This window comes from Phycodurus eques, chromosome 3 (assembly GCF_024500275.1).
Source record: "Phycodurus eques isolate BA_2022a chromosome 3, UOR_Pequ_1.1, whole genome shotgun sequence".
NCBI classification, from domain to species: domain Eukaryota; kingdom Metazoa; phylum Chordata; class Actinopteri; order Syngnathiformes; family Syngnathidae; genus Phycodurus; species Phycodurus eques.
In genome coordinates, this window is record NC_084527.1 from 11,393,954 (window position 1) to 11,416,139 (window position 22,186).

The following is a 22,186-nucleotide window of genomic DNA, read 5'->3' on the forward strand; positions in this document are numbered from 1 at the left end:
CCATACTACCACATTATAGCCTCCGGTAGCCTGGCAACAGCAGGTTCTGTCTGGTTACCATTGAGAATGTCAATTGGGTGACGTCGCTGGCCCCATTTGCTTTGCCTCCTCATTGGAATGAGGCTTTTTTTTGTGTGTTAAAGATGAACCCCCCCCCCACACACACACACTGCCTGCGCGTCGTCAACCTCTCTGCAATGAGCAAAACCGTGGAACTAACAATGCGACCAAAAAAAAACAACAACCAAGGCAATCCTTGTGTAGCAGCTGAATGAGTCTCATAACTGAGTAACACTAATCTTATTTAGTGTCTTAGTGTAGTCATCGGTTATTCCAGCAGTTATTCCCTCTGTTAATTGATTGTCTCTTTGTGACAGTAGCCATTATAAAATAGCCCAATAGCCAAATTTATTATGCTCATTAATATACAGCGTGTCCTGAAAGTCATTTCAGGTACCATTCGGACAGACGTACAGCCACTAGCATTTGACAGCTTCGGCTTTCACAGTAGTGCAATGTTGCAAAATTGCTGCCTGGCAAGAAGCTTTTCTGCCCCGACGACAGTTCAGCGCCAGTTTGAGAAGCTTTACGGTCGTCACACTGTTCCAACGCATAGTACAATTTACGCTTTCCATGGTAATTTTCTTGAAACAGGATCTGTTCTTGACAAACTGCACGGGAGACGGCCGGCTCCGAGAACAACTGATGAAAACACCGAACTTCTAGAGCAGGCGTTTCCACAAAGCCAGGGAAAGTCTATCTGTAGGGCTGCACTTGAGCTCAGCATAAATGAAAGCTCAATTCAGCAGATGCTTCAGAGAGTGATAAAGCTTTACCTGAACCAACTTCAGGTTATTGAGAATCATAATCCTCCGCTTGCAGCCTTAGGAGAACTGGCCAGAAAGCTTCTCAAACTTCATTCATTTTCCATACCGCTTATCCTCACTTGGGTTGTGGGGGTGCTGGAGCCTATCCTAGCTATCTTCGGGCGAGAGGTGGGGTACAACTGGTCGCCAGCCAATCGCAGGGGACATATAAACAAACAACCATTCGCACTCACATTCACACCTACGGGCAATTTAGAGTCCTCAATTAACCTACCATGCATGTTTTTAGGATGTGGGAGGAAACTGGAGTACCCGGAGAAAGCCCACGCAGGCACGGGGAGAACATGCAAACTCCACACAGACGAGGCCGGATTTGAACCCGGGTGGGCACTGAGCTGCTATTGTTCCCTCGAAATGCTGTTTCCGAGGTCAAAAATTGACTTATTTGCTCAACTTTTTACACCGGTGTTGAGAGGAAGTTGTAAAAAATCCATCACCGTGAAAACAGTGGATTCCCCCCCCCCCCCCCCCCCCCCCCCCACTGCCCCCCCTACATCCCGTTGACAAACTGTGAGCTTAAAGGTTTAATAAGTCTCATTCAAGTTTGGTCATCATTTTACATTAATTGGCTCAATCTGAAGGCGTTTAAGAAATAGAGTAATATTAAAATTAAGGACCACCTGCTGTCTTCTATGAAAAGCCTAGCTGTGCTATTCAGTGACCTTCTACTCGGCTGACTGTATGCATTGCCATATTTTCAACTTTGAAGAGAACATATGACCTGCTAAGACTCTTAAGTGAGCAGCAAACAAGTATGGATAAGCTTTTGGAATTCAGTCACACTTTTAACATGGGGGCAAAAGTGGCTTTAACTTGGAAGATGTAACTTTCCGTAATATATTTTTTTTTTTGCATTTTGAGCGTAGTGGCTGTATTCTTTTGTCGACCGGGCCGACTAATGAATGCGGTGACTTCCTGGAAGAGCGTTTCCAGCAAGTTCTCTACAGCCTTAATTTGAAGCCTTTTCACTGAGTGCGAGTGCAAAGGGGTCCTGGGAGGGCGGAGGGCGCTCTGAAAAGGGGATGGTGGGGGTTGTGGAGCATTGTGAGTTGAACAGCGGACCCCCACTCAAGCTGAATGGGCATTGTCATCTGGATTTCTATGCATCACCGAAATACTTTCTCCCGCCGTGCATCGGCGGGAGGTTTGTGCATGCACAGTAAGAACATGTTTTTTTTTGTGTGTTTGTTTGTTTGTTTTGCTTCAAGAACACTCTCGATTAAGATTCCAGACAAATATAGTGAGTTTAATCTTAATAAAAAGGGAAACAATATTGCTGCATCTTATACAGGAATCGTGAGTCACTACATCAAACAACAAAAGCAAACAATTCCAGGGACTTAAGAAATGAAATGAGACTACCTGCGGTGGTCACGATGCCAGCAGGTGCTTGGAATAATGGACAGAAATGTCCCAGTCATCAATCCCAGCACATATGCAGTTTCTTGAGTATTACAAGGTGTGTCAGAAAGGTTCCAGGACTGCGGTCGCAAAAGATATATGTCAGACCCAAACGACATGTTTTCCTCTCGGAAGTTATCCCCCCTGGAGTATAATGCACTTTCCCACCCTTGTCTGCCACGCCTTGGTGCACCTCTGGAAGGATTCTTCCAGGAATCGTCCACAGCGCTGTCGTCACGGCCATCTCGATGAGGAAAAAATGTCACACCTAGCCAGGTCGGGTGAGTCGGGAGGTTGCTACAGTGTAGGCGATGTTCTTCTGGGCCAGGATCTTTTGGATGCTCAGGGCATTGTGAGCAGGTGCCTCTTCTCGCGCACTGAACCAAGCAAATGCCGCCGTAAATGCGCTGCTTTATCATCTGGCCACACCGAAGGGGAAAACGTCTTGGTTTGGGTTTAAAATATATGATGGAACTTTTCTGACACACTTCGTATACATGTTTTCATGTCAACATTTATGAAGGAGTGCAATTTCTTTTTTTTGTTTGTTTTGTTTTTGTTACTGTACAGGTTGGCAGGCAAAGTACGTGTTGTCAATGGCATGAGTTCTACCAAAAATAAAAAAAACAATCATGAAAAATAAAACTTACAAAAGCATGTACCTAACAAAGATACTGTAGTCCTTTTTGTCGGTATTAGTTGTAGGTCCCCCCCCCCCCCCCCCCCCCCAAAAAATACAAAAATGGGAAAAGCAGATAGAGACACATGGTCCAGCTTACTGAATGAGTCAAGGGGGGGGGGGGAATGCAAGTCCTGAAGATAGAAAAACATGGTCCAATTTATTGAATGAATCGAGGAAAAATAGGCAGGTGCAAAAAAAAAAAAAAAAAAAAAAAAAAAGTCTGTGTGTGGCTACACGTAATTCCTTTTGTCATAGTCCCCGTTCGGCGTGGCTCTCTTGGTGGGCGCGTATTTGACCGAGTATCCCGTGTTCCCACCGGCTGGGCAGGAGCAACACAGCACTGCGCCGCCGATCAGCAGCAGCGCGGTGGCTGCCCAGCCGATGTACAGCGCGGCGCCGATCTCCCTCTTCTTGGCGCCGGGCACCTGCGGGTTGTAGAAGTCCGAGATGATGTTGTTGGCCATCCAGCACAGGGGCACCAACACGAAGAGCCCGCTGATGATGTAGATCACCCCGCCAGCGTTCACCACCCGCGCCTTCACGTACTCGTTGCGGATACAGTTGGTGCACTGCGCTCCGGCGATCACCACCATGAGCCCCAGCACGCCCATCACCGATGAGATGATGGTGAGCGCCCGGGCCGCCTGCAGGTCGTGGCTGAGGGCGAGCACCGAGTCGTGCACCTTGCACTGCATCTGGCCGGTGCTCTGCACCACGCACGACATCCACAGGCCGTCCCAGATGGTTTGCGCCACCACGATGTTGGCCTCGATGAACGCGGTCACCTTCCACATGGGCAGACCGCACGCTACCATCACCAGTAGAGAGCCGACGACGCACAGCGACAGTCCCAGAATCTCCAGCCCGGCCGACACCATGTTCGCTTTTTATTTTTGATTGAATTTTTTGTTTTTTCGAATCTGGTATTCGTCCAAAAACTCTCCTCTTGATTTCCCCTTCTCTTTCTATGGTTAGCTACTATCTACTATCTGTAGTCGCTTTTTATTTGCTCATCTCTTTGCAACGGCAGCGCTCAGTTCTTTTGTGCTAGTGTGAAAACAACTGGACTCGCAGCAACTCTGGACCACCGATGTTTTTTTGGGGGTTTTTTTCCCGGCTGGGCGGGGATGTGTGAGAGTCCGAGTGGAAACTTTCCTCCAATCCAATGCAGCCGCATCCGCGGAGGACCAATGGGAGGGCAGGGAAGTTGTGAGGATGAATCAAGCGGTCCAGCTCGCTTTGTGTGTTTGAACACTTATTTACGATGAATAGAGGGGAGAAAGGGAGGGGGGCTTCCAGCTCAAATGTACTATTTTGCACTACCAGGGAGTTTGTTTTATATGTTTTTTAATGGTTTTTAAATTTGACATATATGAAAATGTGAGGCTTTGCCCAACGAGGACAAAACTTTAAATGTCACTTGAATGTTAAATATGGAAAATGTCTATCTTTAACATGCGACGTCACTTTTACTTGACTGTTATGTGGTGGTAACTTAAAATTGACTGATACAGTAAATTGATGATGCAAAACTATCAAATACAGAATAATAATAAAAAAACTTTGATTTATTGTATTGTTTTTCCACAGTTTAAATAACACCCCCAACTATTTTTTTTTAATAAACTGAATTATACTTTTGGGGTCATTTATTTGAAACGTTATTTCAAAGTTGGCTTAAATAAATACAATAACATTATAGAACATGTAAAAGCAATGAAGACATTGACAAGTAAAAATGTGGCATAAAACTGCAATTGGCTGAAAGAAGTAAATCAGGATAATGTTATCTAACTAAAAAAGTTATAACGTGGCGCGAAAATGTAAATTTTTAGCCAAGTTGTATAAGTGTACTTCGGTTTTTCAGAGTTGGCATATATATTTTAAGATCACGATTTTTTATTATTATTATTTTTTGTTTGAACAAAAGTTAGTGCAGGACAGTTAAAGAAACTGTACATCATGGCCGCCATGATGGATCAAAAATTAAGACGCTTGTCGACTGTCAGCTGAGCCATAATGGCGTCTGCAGGGGACAACCGAACACAAACGGGACGAGGGCGGTCTCATGCTGAGCGACTTCCGCGTCTCCTTTCCTGGGCTGGGACGGCGGCTTCAAGTGAAACGCTCTTGTTCACAAACTTTATCTCAAACTTCAGGTAAGGCGTGTGGTTTCGTGTGTGCGTGTGTTTTTTTTTTTTTCTCAAAGTGTGCGAAAGATTTAACCAAAGGCAGCAGCAGCGTGAGGAAGGTCACAGTCGAACTTGGCTGGCAACATGACAACAGTCGAAGTAACAACCGTTGCTGGCCTTATTCGTTATGTTCACACAATTCAGTTCATTAAACGTATATTCCGAACGTGGTTAGTTTAAATATACGTACACATAGACACTTGTGCGCACATTTTGTATGCTAATAGTGGAAAATTGTATCGAGAAAGTCCTTGTGTGTGTCTGCCAGACAAACAGGGTGTGGTGGACAGTGGACACCCACTCTAGTTCTTGAGGCCATCTCCACAGCGGGGTAAACTTACTCAAGAAAGGTCTCTGAAATACATCATATGAAACATAAGCCAAACTTTTTTTAAAAACCAAGTTCAACGTAATTATTAGTCCGTGTGTTGCCTATTTTTGTTTTATTATGTGAATGTTGTGTGTTGCCTATTACTTATGTATTCTTATATGAAATTGGGACAGCAGCGGTTAGGAGGTTTGAATCTCAGCTCCAACCTTACTGAGTTTACATACTCTCCCAGTTAGTGTGGTTTTTCTCCAAGTACTCAGGTTTATTCCCACATTCCAAAAACATGCATGGTGGGCTCATTCAAAGACTCTAAATTGTTCATAGGTGTAAGTGTGAATGGTTATTTGTCAATATGTGCCCCGTCATTGACTGGGATAGACTCCAGCTCACCCTGGACCTGAATAAGGACGAACGTGTAGAAAATCGAATGACGTTATGAGGGTTAGATGTTGCGTTCACTGGCCTTGTGCCCTGCGATTGGCTGGTGCCACCATGCTACCCAGTCTACCCCTAAATGAATCCTCATAATGCATCGATATTAAGCATAGCTGTAAAGCATCCTACCAAGGGAAGGCAGTACGATACTGAACATGAATTATGCGTTAGTGCAACTACTGCCCTGGTCTTTAACACACTTTTCAAACAGCCCTCACTGTAACTAGCTATTATTAAAGGCACCATTAAGCCACCGTCTCATTTGAAAATAGGCTCCTATAGAGCTCATTTATTATCCTGTTGTCCTGCTTTATACACAGCGGTGGGGAAACTCCACTTTATTGTCCTCCTAAAGCAGTACCACATAAAAAGATGAATCGACAGTCCATTCAAATCATTGACTTTCACACGTTACCCGCAAATCCCCTCTTGTGTTAATATTCCTCGGTTCTGCCATCTGATTAATTCTTGACCTTTGTAAAGTGGAGCAAATGTAAATGTCTTCTTCCACAATAACAGAGGGGAAACAATCATGTATTTTCATTGTCCAAAATGTGGCAGAGGGCCACTATTGAGGAATTATCATCTGTCTTTGATTGTGTTTTTAGTCAGTGAAAATGTGCAAATTTGGCTTCCTTTCTCGCCAAGTTGTGTATACTGTGAAAGGCGTAATCTCAGGCTGTCAGCCAGCCCTTTTATTTTAGAAACAATTTAGCTTTTGACGCAGCCGAGCGCAAATCCGCACAAGGACAATGTGTTAGCGTAGCGAAAGACATCCCGGGCCTCCGATCCAAGCTCCTTCACCGCTCTCTGACCTTTCTCCTTCCTGTGACCTAAACAGTGAGCGGCACAGGAGCGCCAAGTAAGACATCTGTCTGACATTACGAGCTATGCAGGGGAGGCGTCCTCCTGCTTGGTCGTATGGTGTGAATGGACAAACAACTTGATTCATGTTGACAAGTACTCTTGCGCTGTTAGTGAATGCTCTTGTTACATAACTCCAATTTTAATTAAACACTTGAATTTTCATCCACTGTATTAATAGGCACCATATCTCAATTTTTTAAAAAGCAGCTGGGATCGTCTCCAACTCAACAGTGACCCCAATGAGCGCAAGCTGTATAGAAAATGCATGTATGGGGAAAAAAATAACAAGTGGCGCCACTAGCTGTAATTAACTCTATTATATACCAAGCAGTACAGTTTGGTTTGTTACACAATACCCTGATTTGGTTTGCTCTGTAAATAGCGTGACAGAGCAGCAGGGCGCCGGTCAATTCAACAAAGAAAAACAAGGCGCAATACAATACTGTTTGTGGACAATATCCGGAAACAAGAAACACAAACGTATTTAAATCCCCTTTCTGTCAAAACCTCCTGCATTTTTTTTCAAGGTACTTTTCCTCCCATTCTACAGAATTCAAAGTAGCACACAAAGGTGGAGGACTGGGCTATTCTTTAGAAAAAACAACCCTTGATGTGCTTTGAAAAGTAACACATGACTTAAAACATCTATAATGAGGTTCACACATACCGTTATTCTAAATTTGAGAGACCAAATGTGTGGTGTACTTGGGATGACCAACACAGCACACCACACACACACAACTAAATCTCCGCCAACAATTGTGAGTCTCCTCCCGTAATCCAGATATCTGTCATGTAGTGAGATTTACGACCATAAATATTGAACAACTTCAACATTTCTGATTGTGAGCCCGACCGTTTTTCCAAGCAGATTGGCGAGCAAAACATCGGCTTGGTCTTACAAGTGCAGTCTTGCTTGTCCTTAAAGGCTGCCGCACAGAGGCAACGTGCATAAATGTTAGCATGGAACTGTTAGTTCCACCTCCAACTGCATGATATTATTAGAAGCCAAGAATCCATTCCCATGATAACACGGAATTCTCCAGCAACCAAACAACAGACAACAGCATACCTAGGTGCACAGCTCCAAGCAAGCGTTTCTACAAAAAAAATGACCACCTTTCAAATAGATGCTTTAATTCAGCTCGATGCCCAGTATACTCTGCTGGTGATTAGATAAAAATCACCAGATACTATTGGAGGAAATGCGGCACTTTGGACAGAATTTCTGACCGTAAATCCAGAAATTTTCCATTACAGCAAACTGTTGTATTGTTGTAGAAACTCAGTCCCTGTAAAATTAATGTCTTGTAAATTTCATAATCAGAATCATCTTTATTTGCCAAGTATGTCCAAAAAACACACAAGGAATTTGTCTCCGGTAGTTGGAGCCGTTCTCGTACGACAACAGACAGTCAATTGACAGAGAACACTTTTGAGACATAAAGACATTGAGAAAAACAGTCACTGAGCAATAAAGGGTTGCTCATTATCTGGTAATGCCGGTACAATGTATTTATTAATTTATATTTAAAAAAAATTTTTTTTTACAATTGTGCAAAAAGATGCAGAGTCCTCTAGCACTTAGAGCAGTTTGATTGACTAATATAGCAATAGTCCGGTGCAATGACCATTGTGCAAAGGGCACCGAGACTTCAAGGAATGTATGCAGTTTAAAGTGACTAGTAGCGCGATAATCTGGGACAATGTTGAATGTGCAAATGTTGCAGACACTCCTCAGTCGGTGTGCAAGTGGTGCAGATGCTACTCTGGCATGAGTGGCCAGCATTGGTCAACAACAGATATGCAAATAGTGCAGCATGGTGAGACTACTACAGTGAGTGCACGAGTAATATATAATTGGCCCGACAGAAAGGTGACAACAAACTCAAGACAAAAAAAATATAATTTGACACACCTCAGAAAAGTGTTAACAACCCTGCAAAATTTGAATGATTAAATAAAAACAAAAGTACTTTATAGACTGAGGCTTCAGTACTGTGAAGAATCAAGCCATTTTCGCTGCTCTCAAACGCTGTAGGTGTGTCATATATACCACTGGGTAGTCAATGAGGCAATGTGACAACGTGCGCCTGGCCAGTGCAAAGCCCATGTCTCCATGCTGGCTGTCATGCTGCACTTTTACATTCTTTTCTCCCCCCTCCTTGTTATTCCACCTTTCTCTGCATGACGTGCACACCTCCGCCCAACAATGAGGCGCTCTAACACAACCACGCTCACTTGAAGCCCCGGTCCACACACTGGCTGTCAAGTCTCAGGTGCCACATCTCTTGTGCACTGAACGGAACAATTACCACAGGATCTCTATGTAGATGTGCTGGTTCAACATGTGGCCCATAATAAAGGGGAAGGTAATATATGTTTTGTGTCACCACTCCTTGAACCTTTCTTACACACCTCATACCATCATTGGAGGTAAACTTGTCATAGGAAGTGTGGGGATTCATAGGTATATTCAAGTGTCAAATAGCCATTAGTCAAGCATATTTACAGAAACCTCTTGTCCATCTGCACTTTCAATCTGCACCCGAAGATTTAGTTTCATATTTAATCATCATTAGTTATCTTCTTTGTGCTGTACAGCAGCTGTGTGGACGAGAGTGTCAGGATATCACATTGTTGCTATATGACTCCCACTTGTTTCAGTCATTTCCGATCGTGCTCCCATAACCATAACGGGTCCATCCTGAACTTTAAACTTGATGTTTGTGTTATGAAGAGGCCCAGTGCTTTCCTCATGGTTGAAAGGTTTTCCCATCCCATCTATTGTAGCCCTTTTCCTGCCCTCTGGATCATATTGTTAAGTGTTGCTTAAACCACAGCTTAAAGATGAATATCACATCTTTATTACTATTGCCCACCACCACTGCCTTCCCCCCCCGCAGAAAGTAATTATTTATAATCCACCCCTTCCCATGTCAACAATGGTGTCCTTACCTGTGCCAAACATCTATTTTTATGTTAATTTAATCAAGTACCTGCGGGGTTGCTATGATGTGTTGCCAGATAAAAGACCATTTGAGACCCCACAGTGTAGTATTACTAAAATAAGAATTGCATAAAAACACTCTAGTGTTTCTCTATCCTCCACATTAGGACCCTCACTGCTTGTCTGGAGGGTGAGTAGTTCTGCTTGGGCTGCCTCCAGGCCATAAATCAACTGTAAATGCATTACATGCCAACACGTTTGGCTTCACTAAAGGTGGCATTTTCCTTTTTGGCCCAAACAGTTTAATCCTCCTCACGTCTGGCCCTCTTAATAGCCGTGTGAGAGAGTGTGTGTGTGTGTGTGTGTGTGTGTGTGTGTGTGTGTGTGTAAGCAGCTCAACAACCCAGCTGATTAAATCGCCATTATTAATGAAGTGTGCCTCCTGCTTGTCTGCCCTGTTGTGTTGTCTTTGTGATGTTACCACTGTGATATTGAAATGTTGTTAATAACGCTGGTTCCCACAGACCTGGTCGAGAATAACACTTTTATGTAAGTGGGCATGCATGCCCAAGTGTGTAGGCCCTTCATTGTTTGCGTTTCTGCATTTCACTAAAAAAAAGAATCACAATCAGTCATTGTCATCTGTCTGATACTGTAGATAATATTGTCAATATAATTTACTCTGACAATTATATTACTTGAATAAGACATTGAATCATTCAATTATCAAGTTAATGTACTTAAAATTTGCTTATTTGTTTATGACAATGCTGTTGGATACTAGACTATTTCTGCATTGTCGTTTGTGTGACTAATGGGGTTATTTGATTCAAAGAATTTGATTTAAATCATTGATTGAATTCACAAGTAAAATAAAACCAATAATATGATTTGAATTACTTAAAGGGGAATTAAGCCATTTTTCTTGTTGCTAGAATATGTTGTTTGTGGAATAAGAATTAAAACAATTCATCAATTTTCATCCATTTCAGGGAGCCGCCATGTTGGCCAATATCCCTCTCTGCTGTCGACCGAAATTAACGTCACAACTACCCTCGCACGTTGCGTCGGCTATATGCGGAACATCGTGACCAAACCCGGAAAACAGATTGGCTTATTATCCTCGGAGAGTCCCTAATAACTAGCAGAACTAAGGGTTGATGACATGATGGTTTGAACCTAAGCTTGCTAAAGTTATGTTCAAACCATCATGTCATCAACCCTTAGTTCTGCAAGGTATCGCAACTTAACACGGGGAGTCCGCCAAGCTTTTTTGGCTATGATTGATTGCCCCATTTACTGACTGCACCAGTGCATTTCCGCGGAAGAAGCTCATCATGAATGGAGTTGAGTATTAGTGTAAAACACAATATAAACTGTATACTGTATTGGTAAGGCGCTGCGCCACCGCCAGCAGCACGCTCGGTCTTACTTAACCTGTTTTTTTTTTTGTTTTTTTTTTAAATGAAAGCTCGTGAATTTTTGATTGGCTGTTAAATCTGTGACATTGCAACGGCGTTCACCGACAATGAAAACTTGCTGCCGAACCCCACACACTGCATGACAATTCAGTCTGTTGCTCTGTGTGTGGCCGGCGTTAAATACTTACCATTAAATGTGATAATATAACCCCAAAAATTATATAGTGATTAGTAAATGGCAGTGTCGGCAACAAGCACATGGTAGGTATGTAAACAACTGGATGAGAAGTCCATTTTAAAATAAATTTGAGTGAAAATGAAATTGATTATAATAAGACAATTAATTTAGATTTTTTTTTAAAATCTGACTTAAATGACATTTGTTGAATCATACTTAGGTCGACTTCCTATTTACGCTTTTACATTGGCAATAGCAGGTACTAGAATAAACTGACTGCTCAAAACTAAGATAGGAAGAGTTGAGCAGAGCTGGTAGTGTGCAGGGCAAAGCGGCTGTGTCCCCTTACCTTGCCCCAGACTTCTTTCCAATTTCCATTGTATGGACTGTACCTTGGGAACTAGTTGGTGGTTTCGTACCCAGTTTGTATTTTTTCTGGCTGGCGACCAGTCCATGGTGTATAAAGCCAGCTGGGATAGGCTGCAGCTCACCTACGACCCTAATGAGGACAAGTACTTTCGAAAATGGATGAATTGACTTCTTGTATTTCTATTGTCCAAAGTTGTAAAATGTACCAAAATAACAAATGGAAACCGTTCCAATTTTTGGCATCTTTTCTTTATGGTATATATGACATTGGTCCATACGTACCTGAACGCTAGCTAGACAAAGAATTCTCACTTTAGTGGGAAAATGGTAATGAAATGGGGACAACACAAAAAACATCTGTAATTCTTCCTTCAGAGTTAGCAATCAGGACTGATGTTAATGTTGCCATGTCGACCTATAAAGGAAGACTTGGGAAGCAGAGGAATAAACAACCATTGTTCCCCGTGCAGCTGTGCCGAAACCACATTGTCAGTTTGATAGATAGTCCCCTCACTATCATGTTGATGTGTGGGCTGCCACCATCTAATTCAGTTGAACCATGTGAAATATGTCCACTAAGTGTCCACCGACGTGTGACATGCCAGTGGAGAAAGGTCAGTTAAGGTTCCCATGCCACTTTCCCCTGCATCTCCGTTTGGCATCGTACAGCCGTTTGCCTCCTTCTTATGCTTATCACACCCCACACGTCAAGGGCCAGTGTGGTGATGATAAAATGGAGCCTGTGCTTCCTGCTCGGTCATTATGTGGCTAATTCATCATGCTGGCTTGTTGCTCTGTCGTCTGTTCAGGGTCATAGAAGTAGGAAGGTGCACAGGGACCACTACAACAGTTTAATGGAGGTCTTGGAACAAACTTTGTGTCCAGGGGGCTCTTTAGTACAGAAGTACTTTTCTATCAAGAGTGCAATCTTCAATATGAATGGAAGTGTTTGTATGGAACTGGCGAAAAGTGGTTTGTCCTGTTCTCATGCTTCCTGCTTGAGATGAATGAATCCATGTTCAGATACTAAAAGATGTGTGAAATATGACCGTAAATAAGACATTTTGGACAATTGTATGCTTTCAAGTTTGCGGGAATCGTTTGGGAAAGGCCGTTTTCTGATCCAGCATGGCCCAGTCCACAAAACAGTAAAGGTCCATAAACACATATTTGGCTGAGTTTGGTGCGGAAGAACTTGAGAGCCATGTACTCAAGCCCATCAAATATATGAGCCACTGAGAACTAGAGTGAGCTAACGCCATCAGCCATATTTGTCAGTAGAGTGATTTAGACTTTTATGGGTACAGTGAATTATGTGGGATTTATATTGCAAGGATTACTTCTTCTGGATAATTTTTTTTTTTTTACCGAAATTGTGGTTTTCCTCAGATTTTTTTTTATTCCAAACACCTGTCAAATCTGTCAATATTTCATAAAAGATAATTAATTAAATTCACTTATACCCACATGCAAATGCACTGCCGCCCAAGATGCAATACTGCTTACTTCTTTCGCTCAATCGTTTTTCTGGAATGTTTTTGCGGGATGTGAAGCCTGGTTTCATGTGCAGCCATCTTGGAAATGTGAGTTGGAACAGTTGTTGCACTGATGAATCAGGAAAAGGGCTGAGTGCAATAATGAACTAACCCCAATATATCAAACCCACTAAACTTTATTGAGATGAGTATTCATCTGAAAGGTACGATTTTCTCTCTTAATTTCTGCACTTAAAAATGAAAAACATTTGTCGTTTTTTTGTCACAATTTTTTTTTTTTCAATGACAAGCCAGCGCTAGTTCTCAATGGCTCACATTTGGGATGAACCACAACAGAGATTGTGAGCTATCAGGTCCTTTCTCATATCCAGCATCAGTGACCTTTTACCACATAAATGTTCGTCTGCATGTATGGACAAAAATCCCACTGATTCCATGGAGAGAGTGGAAAACTATTATAGCTGGAAAGGCAGGGTGTAGCGCTATATCTGATTCCATTCTTAACTCCTGTAGGTATACTGATGATGTGTTCCAAAACGTTCTTATGCTTAAACTACTTTGTACTTACTACAGGTAGATCAAATGTCAGCATAATCTGTTCGTCACACAGAGGGAAGTTGAAGAAACAAATAATTAGATGAGATGTGTACTAGTGAGGGTTTTAAATTAAGACACTGGCTTAAAAAAACATTTTCCTGAAAGAGAATCTCTTGTTTTTTCCTGGTGGCTTTGACAGGCCTATCCCGTACATATCAGCAATGTCTCAGTCTGGAGAAAAAGGGAAGGTGAGTCACACTGTGAATTTGGACTCACACATGCATGCAAATGCACAAGCAAAATGGTGGTGATGAAATGTGTTGTCATTAATATTTGAGGTTGCCTCAGAACTAAATTGTTATTGTTTCCTGCAGTTCCCTGATGCAGCTGGCTACGTGGGGTTTGCAAACCTCCCAAACCAAGTTCACCGAAAGTCTGTAAAAAAAGGATTTGAATTTACCCTCATGGTTGTAGGTGGGTTTCATTATTCGAAGTTTAAAGCATCTAAACTGCCATCAAGTGCTATATGAAGTGTTCTGACACTCCAGTTGTACTGTATGTCGCCTCTCTTTGTTCTCAGGGGAGTCTGGTTTGGGCAAATCAACACTTATAAACAGCTTGTTCCTCACTGATCTCTACCCTGAACGCTACATTCCTGGCGCTGCAGGTAAACTCCTACAGACAAGAGGGTTTACATGCACGCACACACTGTAATAATAGAGAAATGTCTGCTACAGTGTCTCCAGCTGCGCATTATTTCAACAGGAATGCTGAGAATGCCTTACTTTGGCTTTAAACTGATCCAGACAACCTCCCCCATCCCCAGGATCATTCAGTACAGACTTTTTATATGACAAAAACACATGATTCCACATGATCCGGAGGTTGTGACAATGTTGCACAAGCCATTGTAGAAATGATAAATATTGTGAGACCGTTGGGGTTCTGTCTATGTTTTCGACACCCACCAACCACTCTCCCCCTCCGCAGAGAAGATTGAGAGGACGGTGCAGATCGAGGCGTCTACCGTGGAGATCGAAGAGAGGGGAGTGAAGCTCCGCCTGACTGTGGTGGATACACCGGGCTACGGCGACGCCATCAACAGCCAGGACTGGTGTGTTCGTTTGCCTTGGCAGAAGCAGGACTGAAAACATCTCGGGACTCGTGTGCTTTCTTCTCCTTACCTCCTGTCCTCAACTCTCTTTCTCAAGTTTTGTCCTTGACTCCCTTTTCACTACATCCCCTCTTATTATCCACCGGACTAACATGCCGGTGGTGTTACACTTCTGGACTAGAATATAGTGAATGCATCCAGAAAAGATAATGTAATTGTTGGCAGATAATTGAAGGTGGATAAGTGATTTTGATGCATTTTAGTGACGTGATATGTCCTGTTGTAAACTGTTAACAGTGGAACCTACAAGGTCAAGCAAAATCCCTTCAGGAATGCCAGTTGACTTTCGATTTGTTTAGAATCCATTTTGCCTGAGCAACAAAATGAAACAAAACAAAATGGTAACCTTAATGAAACCTAATTATTAACTGAACAGTCAGTTGTTTTAAGTAACATTTTATGACACACACAAAGTGAAATTATAGCTGTTTTACAGCAATTACAATTACTAACCACTAGTTGGACCGTGCTGCCTCAGGTGTAAATTTTTGTTCAAACACCGAATCATACAACTTCAGTGTTCAGGCCAGGGACATTCAAATCTCAAGGTTACATGTTGATTGTGCTCACGTCCTTCTCTTTCTCAATTCTGTGTGGCACCAAGTTTTAAGACCATCATTCAGTACATCGACAATCAGTTTGAGCGCTACCTCCACGACGAGAGCGGCCTCAACCGACGGCATATAGTGGACAACAGGGTGCACTGCTGCTTCTACTTCATATCGCCTTTTGGACACGGGTAAATAAATACACGCAGACTTCATTTGACACTGAGATTAAACTTCTGGTTTTATGGTAATGTTCTCCCTTTAATTACATTTTTATTCCTGTATGAATGCCATTGAATACCTTGGGTCACTTTAATTACATTTTTATTCCTATATGAATGCCACTGAATACCTTGGGTCATTTCTTTTGTGTTACATTATTCAGTGTAATGACCTGATCTCTCTCTGGCCTCTTGTCACCCTTGAGAGCTTTTTTTTCATATCATCATCCTTTTCCCCACAGTCTAAAGCCTTTGGATGTGGAGTTTATGAAAGCCATCCACAGCAAAGTTAATATCGTCCCAGTGATTGCTAAGGCCGATACGCTGACACTGAAGGAGAGGGATCGCTTGAAGAGGCGGGTAAGGCTGATACTCAGGCCCAAAGTTGATTTGATGCTGTAGTGTTGGGGTTATCGTTCACTGTTCACTGTTTCACTATCTTTCAATGTCCACCACCACCAGATGCCAACAATCACATGCCCATATTTAATAGCTTGTTGTGTTTATGCGAGGAAGCAAATGTGTGTGTCCCTGGGGGATTTAAATGATCTACGTTTTTTTGAAACAATATCAAAGTATGCCAAAGTGGGTATTTACGACGTAGATGAGCTCATTCTATCCAGTCTCAGTTCGTCCTTCATACTTCCTTTTGGAGCACCTCCAAGTGTCAGGCCGCTTGCACGCTCCCAAGTTTCCTGCTGACGATAGGTGGAAGGACGCAGTAGGACAATACACACGTCACAGCTGATCGCCTTCATCGCAGGCTTTTCCTGCCTCTGATTACTGACATAAATTACTTTTTCAACCTGGGGGCTTTTTAATTGGAAGTCACCCCATCTACCTCTTCAAAGCTCTGACCTCCCCTCCTGTGCCTCATTCAGGCCCCGGAGCCGGTGGTCTGGCACATCGGGGCACCAGCTCAAAGGAGTCTGTTCACTTTCACAGGGAATTTGGCTTGTTGAATGAAGGAAGCAAGACTGCTTAAAAATCACTGAGGTGGCATTTTGTGGAATTGCAGGGTGGCACTTAAGGGCAAATAATAGTTGTATTTACTCTACCCTTTGACTATAATTACTGTAAATATGATTGTTTGGTTTAGTCTCATTTAGAGGTTCAACAATTAATCAATTAACAACTATTTTGATAATGGATGAATTGTTTAGAGACATAATCAAAATAGTCCAAATACTTGGAATTTCAGCCTCTCAACAGTTAATATTCTTATATTTCTGTAGTCCTCAATGAAAGCACACTGCTTATATTTGTTTAATTAAAATAAGACAGAAAACATTAAACTTTCAGTTTGTTAGTGGATTTTCTGCATGGTCAATTGAAATAATGTCCTGTTTTTTAATAAAGGGATTAAAATTGAAAAAAATATTTTTGTGATCCGATTCATTGAAAAAATAATTGATGGCTTCATCAGATTATTAAAATAATCATTAGTTGTATTTACATCTGTCCCTGAAATTGCTGTCCACCCTGCCACTATGGGGTAACCGCCCCTTTAAGGTAGTGACATTACAATGAACATTTGCATGGTAAGTTAATTGAAGACTCTAAATTCCACGTCGGTGTGAATGTGAGTGGGAATTGTTGTTTGTTTCTATGTGGCCTGCGATTGGCTGGCGACCAGTTCAGGGTGTACACCGCCTCTCGCCCAGAGTCAGCTGGGATAAGCTCCAGCAGGCCCGCGACCCTAGTGAGGAGAAGCGGTACAGAAAATGGATGGATGGATGATTAAATGTACAGTAGTCTTCAAGCTGGAGTCATTTGATGTCAAAAGTCACTGCGCAAAATTAGTACATATAAGTACAATTTACACAGCATGTTAAATCACTTTTACAATAACGATAAGGAAGGTAATGTTGAATAATCAATGGGGAAGTACAGTTAAACAGTTTTTATTAATATATTGAGTTGACAGTTTTGGGTGATTTATTTTTTTTATTTTTTATTTTTCTTAAAACCCCTCTGATCAGTTCGAAGTCAACTTTTGAATTGAACCAGTGAGATTTCTATCCACTGTTGCTCTCTGGAGGGCAGTAATAGTTTCAGTGGAGGTGTGAGGGGTTCTCACATCAGATGTGAATTACCTCCATGGTTTACTATGTCCTGAAGAGGCCTATCAGCCGAATCGTACTTTGTCGGGTTGCTTTGTGATGTGACCTCCATCAACCCTTCCTGTGGCATTTTGGATTGCGGCAAACTTTTGTTTCCTGTCACAGCTGTGCTCTGTCATAAACTGCTGAAAACAAGTTGCAAAATATGTTACAAGTATTGGCAAAGACATGCTGTTGGTTTAAAAAAAATATGTTTTCACGACTTTCACGTTCCTGGAAAAGCCATTAATGTTAGGAAATAGAGATGGGTCAAAAAACAGACATCATGTATTGCATATTACTTTAAATGCTGCCTCTTTTAAAACATTTTTTTTTTAGTGGGGTTCAACTATTATCTCCGTCACAATTTGCTGACACTATTTGTTGTGCAGCGGCACGGTGGACAGCTGGTTAGCACATCTGCCTCACAGTTCTGAGGACCTGGGTTCATGTCCAGCCTCGGCTGTGTGGAGTTTGTGTTTTTTCTCCAGGTCGTCCGGTTTCCTCCCACATCACAACATGCATGGTAGGTTAATTGAAGACTCTAAAATGCCCCTTGTTGTGAATGTGAGTGTGAATGATTGTTTGTCCATGTGTGCCCTCCGATTACCTGGCGACCAGTTCAGGGTGTTCCCGCCTCTCTCCCAGAGTCAGCTGGGATAGGCTCCAGCACGCCCGCGACCCTAGTGAGGAGAAGCGGTACAGAAAATGGATGGATGGATGATTAAATGTACAGTAGTCTTCAAGCTGGAGTCATTTGATGTCAAAAGTCACTGCGCAAAATTAGTACATATAAGTACAATTTACACAGCATGTTAAATCACTTTTACAATAACGATAAGGAAGGTAATGTTGAATAATCAATGGGGAGTTGGGATTTGTTCATTTAAGTACAGTTAAACAGTTTTTATTAATATATTGCGTTGACAGTTTTGGGTGATTTATTTATTTTATTTTATTTTTTTTAAAACCCCTCTGATCAGTTCGAAGTCAACTTTTGAATTGAACCAGTGAGATTTCTATCCACTGTTGCTCTCTGGAGGGCAGTAATAGTTTCAGTGGAGGTGTGAGGGGTTCTCACATCAGATGTGAATTACCTCCATTGTTTACTATGTCCTGAAGAGGCCTATCAGCCGAATCGTACTTTGTCGGGTTGCTTTGTGATGTGACCTCCATCAACCCTTCTTGTGGCATTTTGGATTGCGGCAAACTTTTGTTTCCTGTCACAGCTGTGCTCTGTCATAAACTGCTGAAAACAAGTTGCAAAATATGTTACAAGTATTGGCAAAGACATGCTGTTGGTTTAAAAAAAATATTTTTTCACGACTTTCACGTTCCTGGAAAAGCCATTAATGTTAGGAAATAGAGGGGTCAAAAAACAGACATCATGTATTGCATATTACTTTAAATGCTGCCTCTTTTAAAACATTTTTTTTTAGTGGGGTTCAACTATTATCTCCGTCACAATTTGCTGACACTATTTGTTGTGCAGCGGCACGGTGGACAGCTGGTTAGCACATCTGCCTCACAGTTCTGAGGACCTGGGTTCATGTCCAGCCTCGGCTGTGTGGAGTTTGTGTTTTTTCTCCAGGTCGTCCGGTTTCCTCCCACATCACAACATGCATGGTAGGTTAATTGAAGACTCTAAAATGCCCCTTGTTGTGAATGTGAGTGTGAATGATTGTTTGTCCATGTGTGTCCTCCGATTACCTGGCGACCAGTTCAGGGTGTTCCTGCCTCTCTCCCAGAGTCAGCTGAGATAGGCACCAGTACGCCCGCAACCCTAGTGAGGATAAGCAGTACGGAAAATGGATAGATGGATATTTGCTGCGCATGCCCTCCGATCAACATAATTTGGTAATCCCACTCAGTTTGCACCAGTTTCACAGTAATGTTAACTGGATGGGCAACAATGTCTGCAGATGTCTCACTGCAGAATAGGTGGTCCTCAAGTTTACAATGATACAAACCAGGTGTGGGACGGTACAGGTAACCCACGGTACGGTCCATACCTCAGTTTTTGGGCCACGGTTTGGTACATTTTTGGTATCTATATGAAGAGTATAAAGAGAACAGCATTTTCCCCTCAAAATTATGATTTTATTTTGCTTGTCAGCAAAAAGTCCATTTTGTAGTCTCCTGAGTAATACAACTTATTTCAAGTTAACTGTTTTTTAAACACAACCATTTTGAGTTGTAAACTGCCTATTTTTCCTTGGCAACTTGTGTACACGTGACGATGCAGTAGTTTTAAATCTATATCAATCCATCAATTTTCTTTACCGCTTATTGTCACTGTGTAAATTGGACTTAAGTGTGAGTCGATTGGTCATGCCTGCACCCTACACTGCAGACATGACCAGAAAATCTACGATATGGGGACTTAAGCCTTCTTTATACTCGCACAGGCGGTGACCGCGCTGACATCACTGCGGCTATCCAGCACGCAGTTTGCCTTTATACTCTAGCGCAACCCACGCGCACAGTTTTGAAAATGTACTGTAGTTCACTTCCAAGTCGGGGTGTCGCTATGGCTGGTATTGGCTAGGACACCACATGATACAGTTTCCTCTACAATTTTTGGCGGGCTTGCTGGAGCCTATCCCAGCGATCATCTGGCAGGAGGCGGGGTACACTCTGAACTGGTTGCCAGCCAATTGCAGGGCACATACAAACAAACAACCATTCGCACTCACATTCACACCTACGGGCAATGTAGAATTGTCAATTAACCTACCATGCATGTTTTAAGGATGTGGGAGGAAACCGGAGTGCCTGGAGAAAACCCACGCAGGCACGGGGAGAACATGCAAACTCCACACAGGCGGAGTTTGCAAAAACAATAAAAAATAAAAATTGGTTGTTTCTAAGAAAAATCCTGCTCATAATAATGTCTCTCAGTTGATCAAATAGCGTTTTGTTTCTTGGATCAGATTAGCTGAAGTGGTTCTTACGGGTACACGTGTGCATCCTGTCATAATGTCCAGTAGAACAGAGTCAAGCAACATGCCTTCCTTTGGTGCTTCCAGTGCCAACAGCCTTGAAGGGTGCAGAATTTCTCCCATAATATTTGTTTTTTTGCTGGGCATTTGTCTCTCAGTAAATGAGACCCCCCACCTCTGTATGCACTTTCTCTTGGTAAAGCGAGGGGAAGCAGCTTGTACAGAACAATATACTTTTCCTGCTATGTGTCACATCATAAGACAACCTGTTGCCTCAAACAGCTTAGACTCGCGTAGCAGGGGGGGAAAAAGCTCCCATTGTAAATGTTTCCCTCTTCTCACTATTGATTGTTTCTCACACATTATACTAGTTTCCTCTCTTGAAATTGCCCCTCTTTCCCCTCATCTACCTCTTGCTTTTCTTCCTCTGCCTGTTTTAATGCCAGTTTCCTTCGATGGGGTCGCAGTGGTCTCCTGCTCATAAATTGCCCAGAGGAGGGTATATTGAGAGGCTGATCCTCTCAGTCTAGGACATTGCAGTCATATCCTGTGAGGGGTTTGGGTCTCACCCCACTTGACTGCTTTTTTTTTTTTTTTTTTTTTTTTTTTTTTTTCTTAACCTAGAGGATAGTGCACATCTGGTTTAGATGGGACACAAAACTTTAGTATACCTTTTTACTACACGTCTCCAGGAATCCTTTAGTAATGTGATCTTGGCAGTTGAAATAAAGGACAACTCTTTTAATTTCAAGTGCATTTAATGGACAGCTCAACCAGTCAGCTTCCTTACAGCTGTATGAAGGTTTACACAGTCGTTAAAGATTTCATAGCGTTTGTGTTCATCGCTTGCCACTTCACTTGTCATTTTCAACTTTTGCTACTCATTCGGGTTTGACACTTTTGGAGTTTTTCCACTAACATCAAACGTTTGGAAGAAACAATGTAACACCCTTTTAACGGAAAAGTTCAAAAATTAATCTGGAGCCAAGATGATGCAAGGTTGCACCTCATATAATAGCATTTCAGTGAAAAGTGAAGTTTTGTGAATCATACTGTTAGTGTTTATCAGAATCCAACCTGTTGGATTTTTTTTTGTCACAGGTTACACCTCCAACATGGTCTTTATCTTTTGTCTTTTTTCTTTGTGAACATCACTGCCCAAAACCAAAGTTTGGCGAGAGATAGACAATTTAATCATCTCCTTTTATCTTGCATGAGCATTTTGGCAATAGTGGTGCTCTTTTTCCTCTCCGCTCCCTCCTGTTTCCTTTATTCTAGCTTTTCCCATTCCATGTCCTCATCCCTTCTCCTTTCTTCTCTTAGCCACCTTTTTTGCCCCCCCCCCTCCAAAAATCCTCGCTGGCTTTCTCCCCTCCACGCTGTACCCTGCCTCCTCCCTCCCTCCATCACGTTTGGCCACTCAGCTGCTGTATTTCACCCCTGGCCGGGGCGC

At 42.3% G+C, this 22,186-nt stretch overlaps 2 protein-coding genes across 2 annotated transcripts in view; one reads left to right on the forward strand and one right to left on the reverse strand.

Annotated features, from left to right (window-relative positions):
* Positions 1-2,112: 2,112 nt before the first annotated feature.
* On the reverse strand, positions 2,113-4,089 carry cldn5a (claudin 5a). Its single transcript, XM_061672040.1, has one exon. The coding sequence runs from the start codon at positions 3,846-3,848 to the stop codon at positions 3,201-3,203; it is 648 nt and encodes a 215-aa protein (XP_061528024.1). The 5' UTR covers positions 3,849-4,089; the 3' UTR covers positions 2,113-3,200.
* Positions 4,090-5,022: 933 nt separating this feature from the next.
* zgc:63587 (uncharacterized protein LOC393431 homolog) overlaps positions 5,023-22,186 on the forward strand; it is a 30,179-nt gene continuing 13,015 nt past the window's right edge. Inside the window, 7 exon segments of the mRNA XM_061672043.1 lie at positions 5,023-5,129; positions 13,946-13,994; positions 14,121-14,220; positions 14,327-14,413; positions 14,737-14,860; positions 15,525-15,659; positions 15,932-16,049. Coding sequence (XP_061528027.1) covers positions 13,968-13,994; positions 14,121-14,220; positions 14,327-14,413; positions 14,737-14,860; positions 15,525-15,659; positions 15,932-16,049 — 591 coding nt within the window. The 5' untranslated portion in view covers positions 5,023-5,129; positions 13,946-13,967.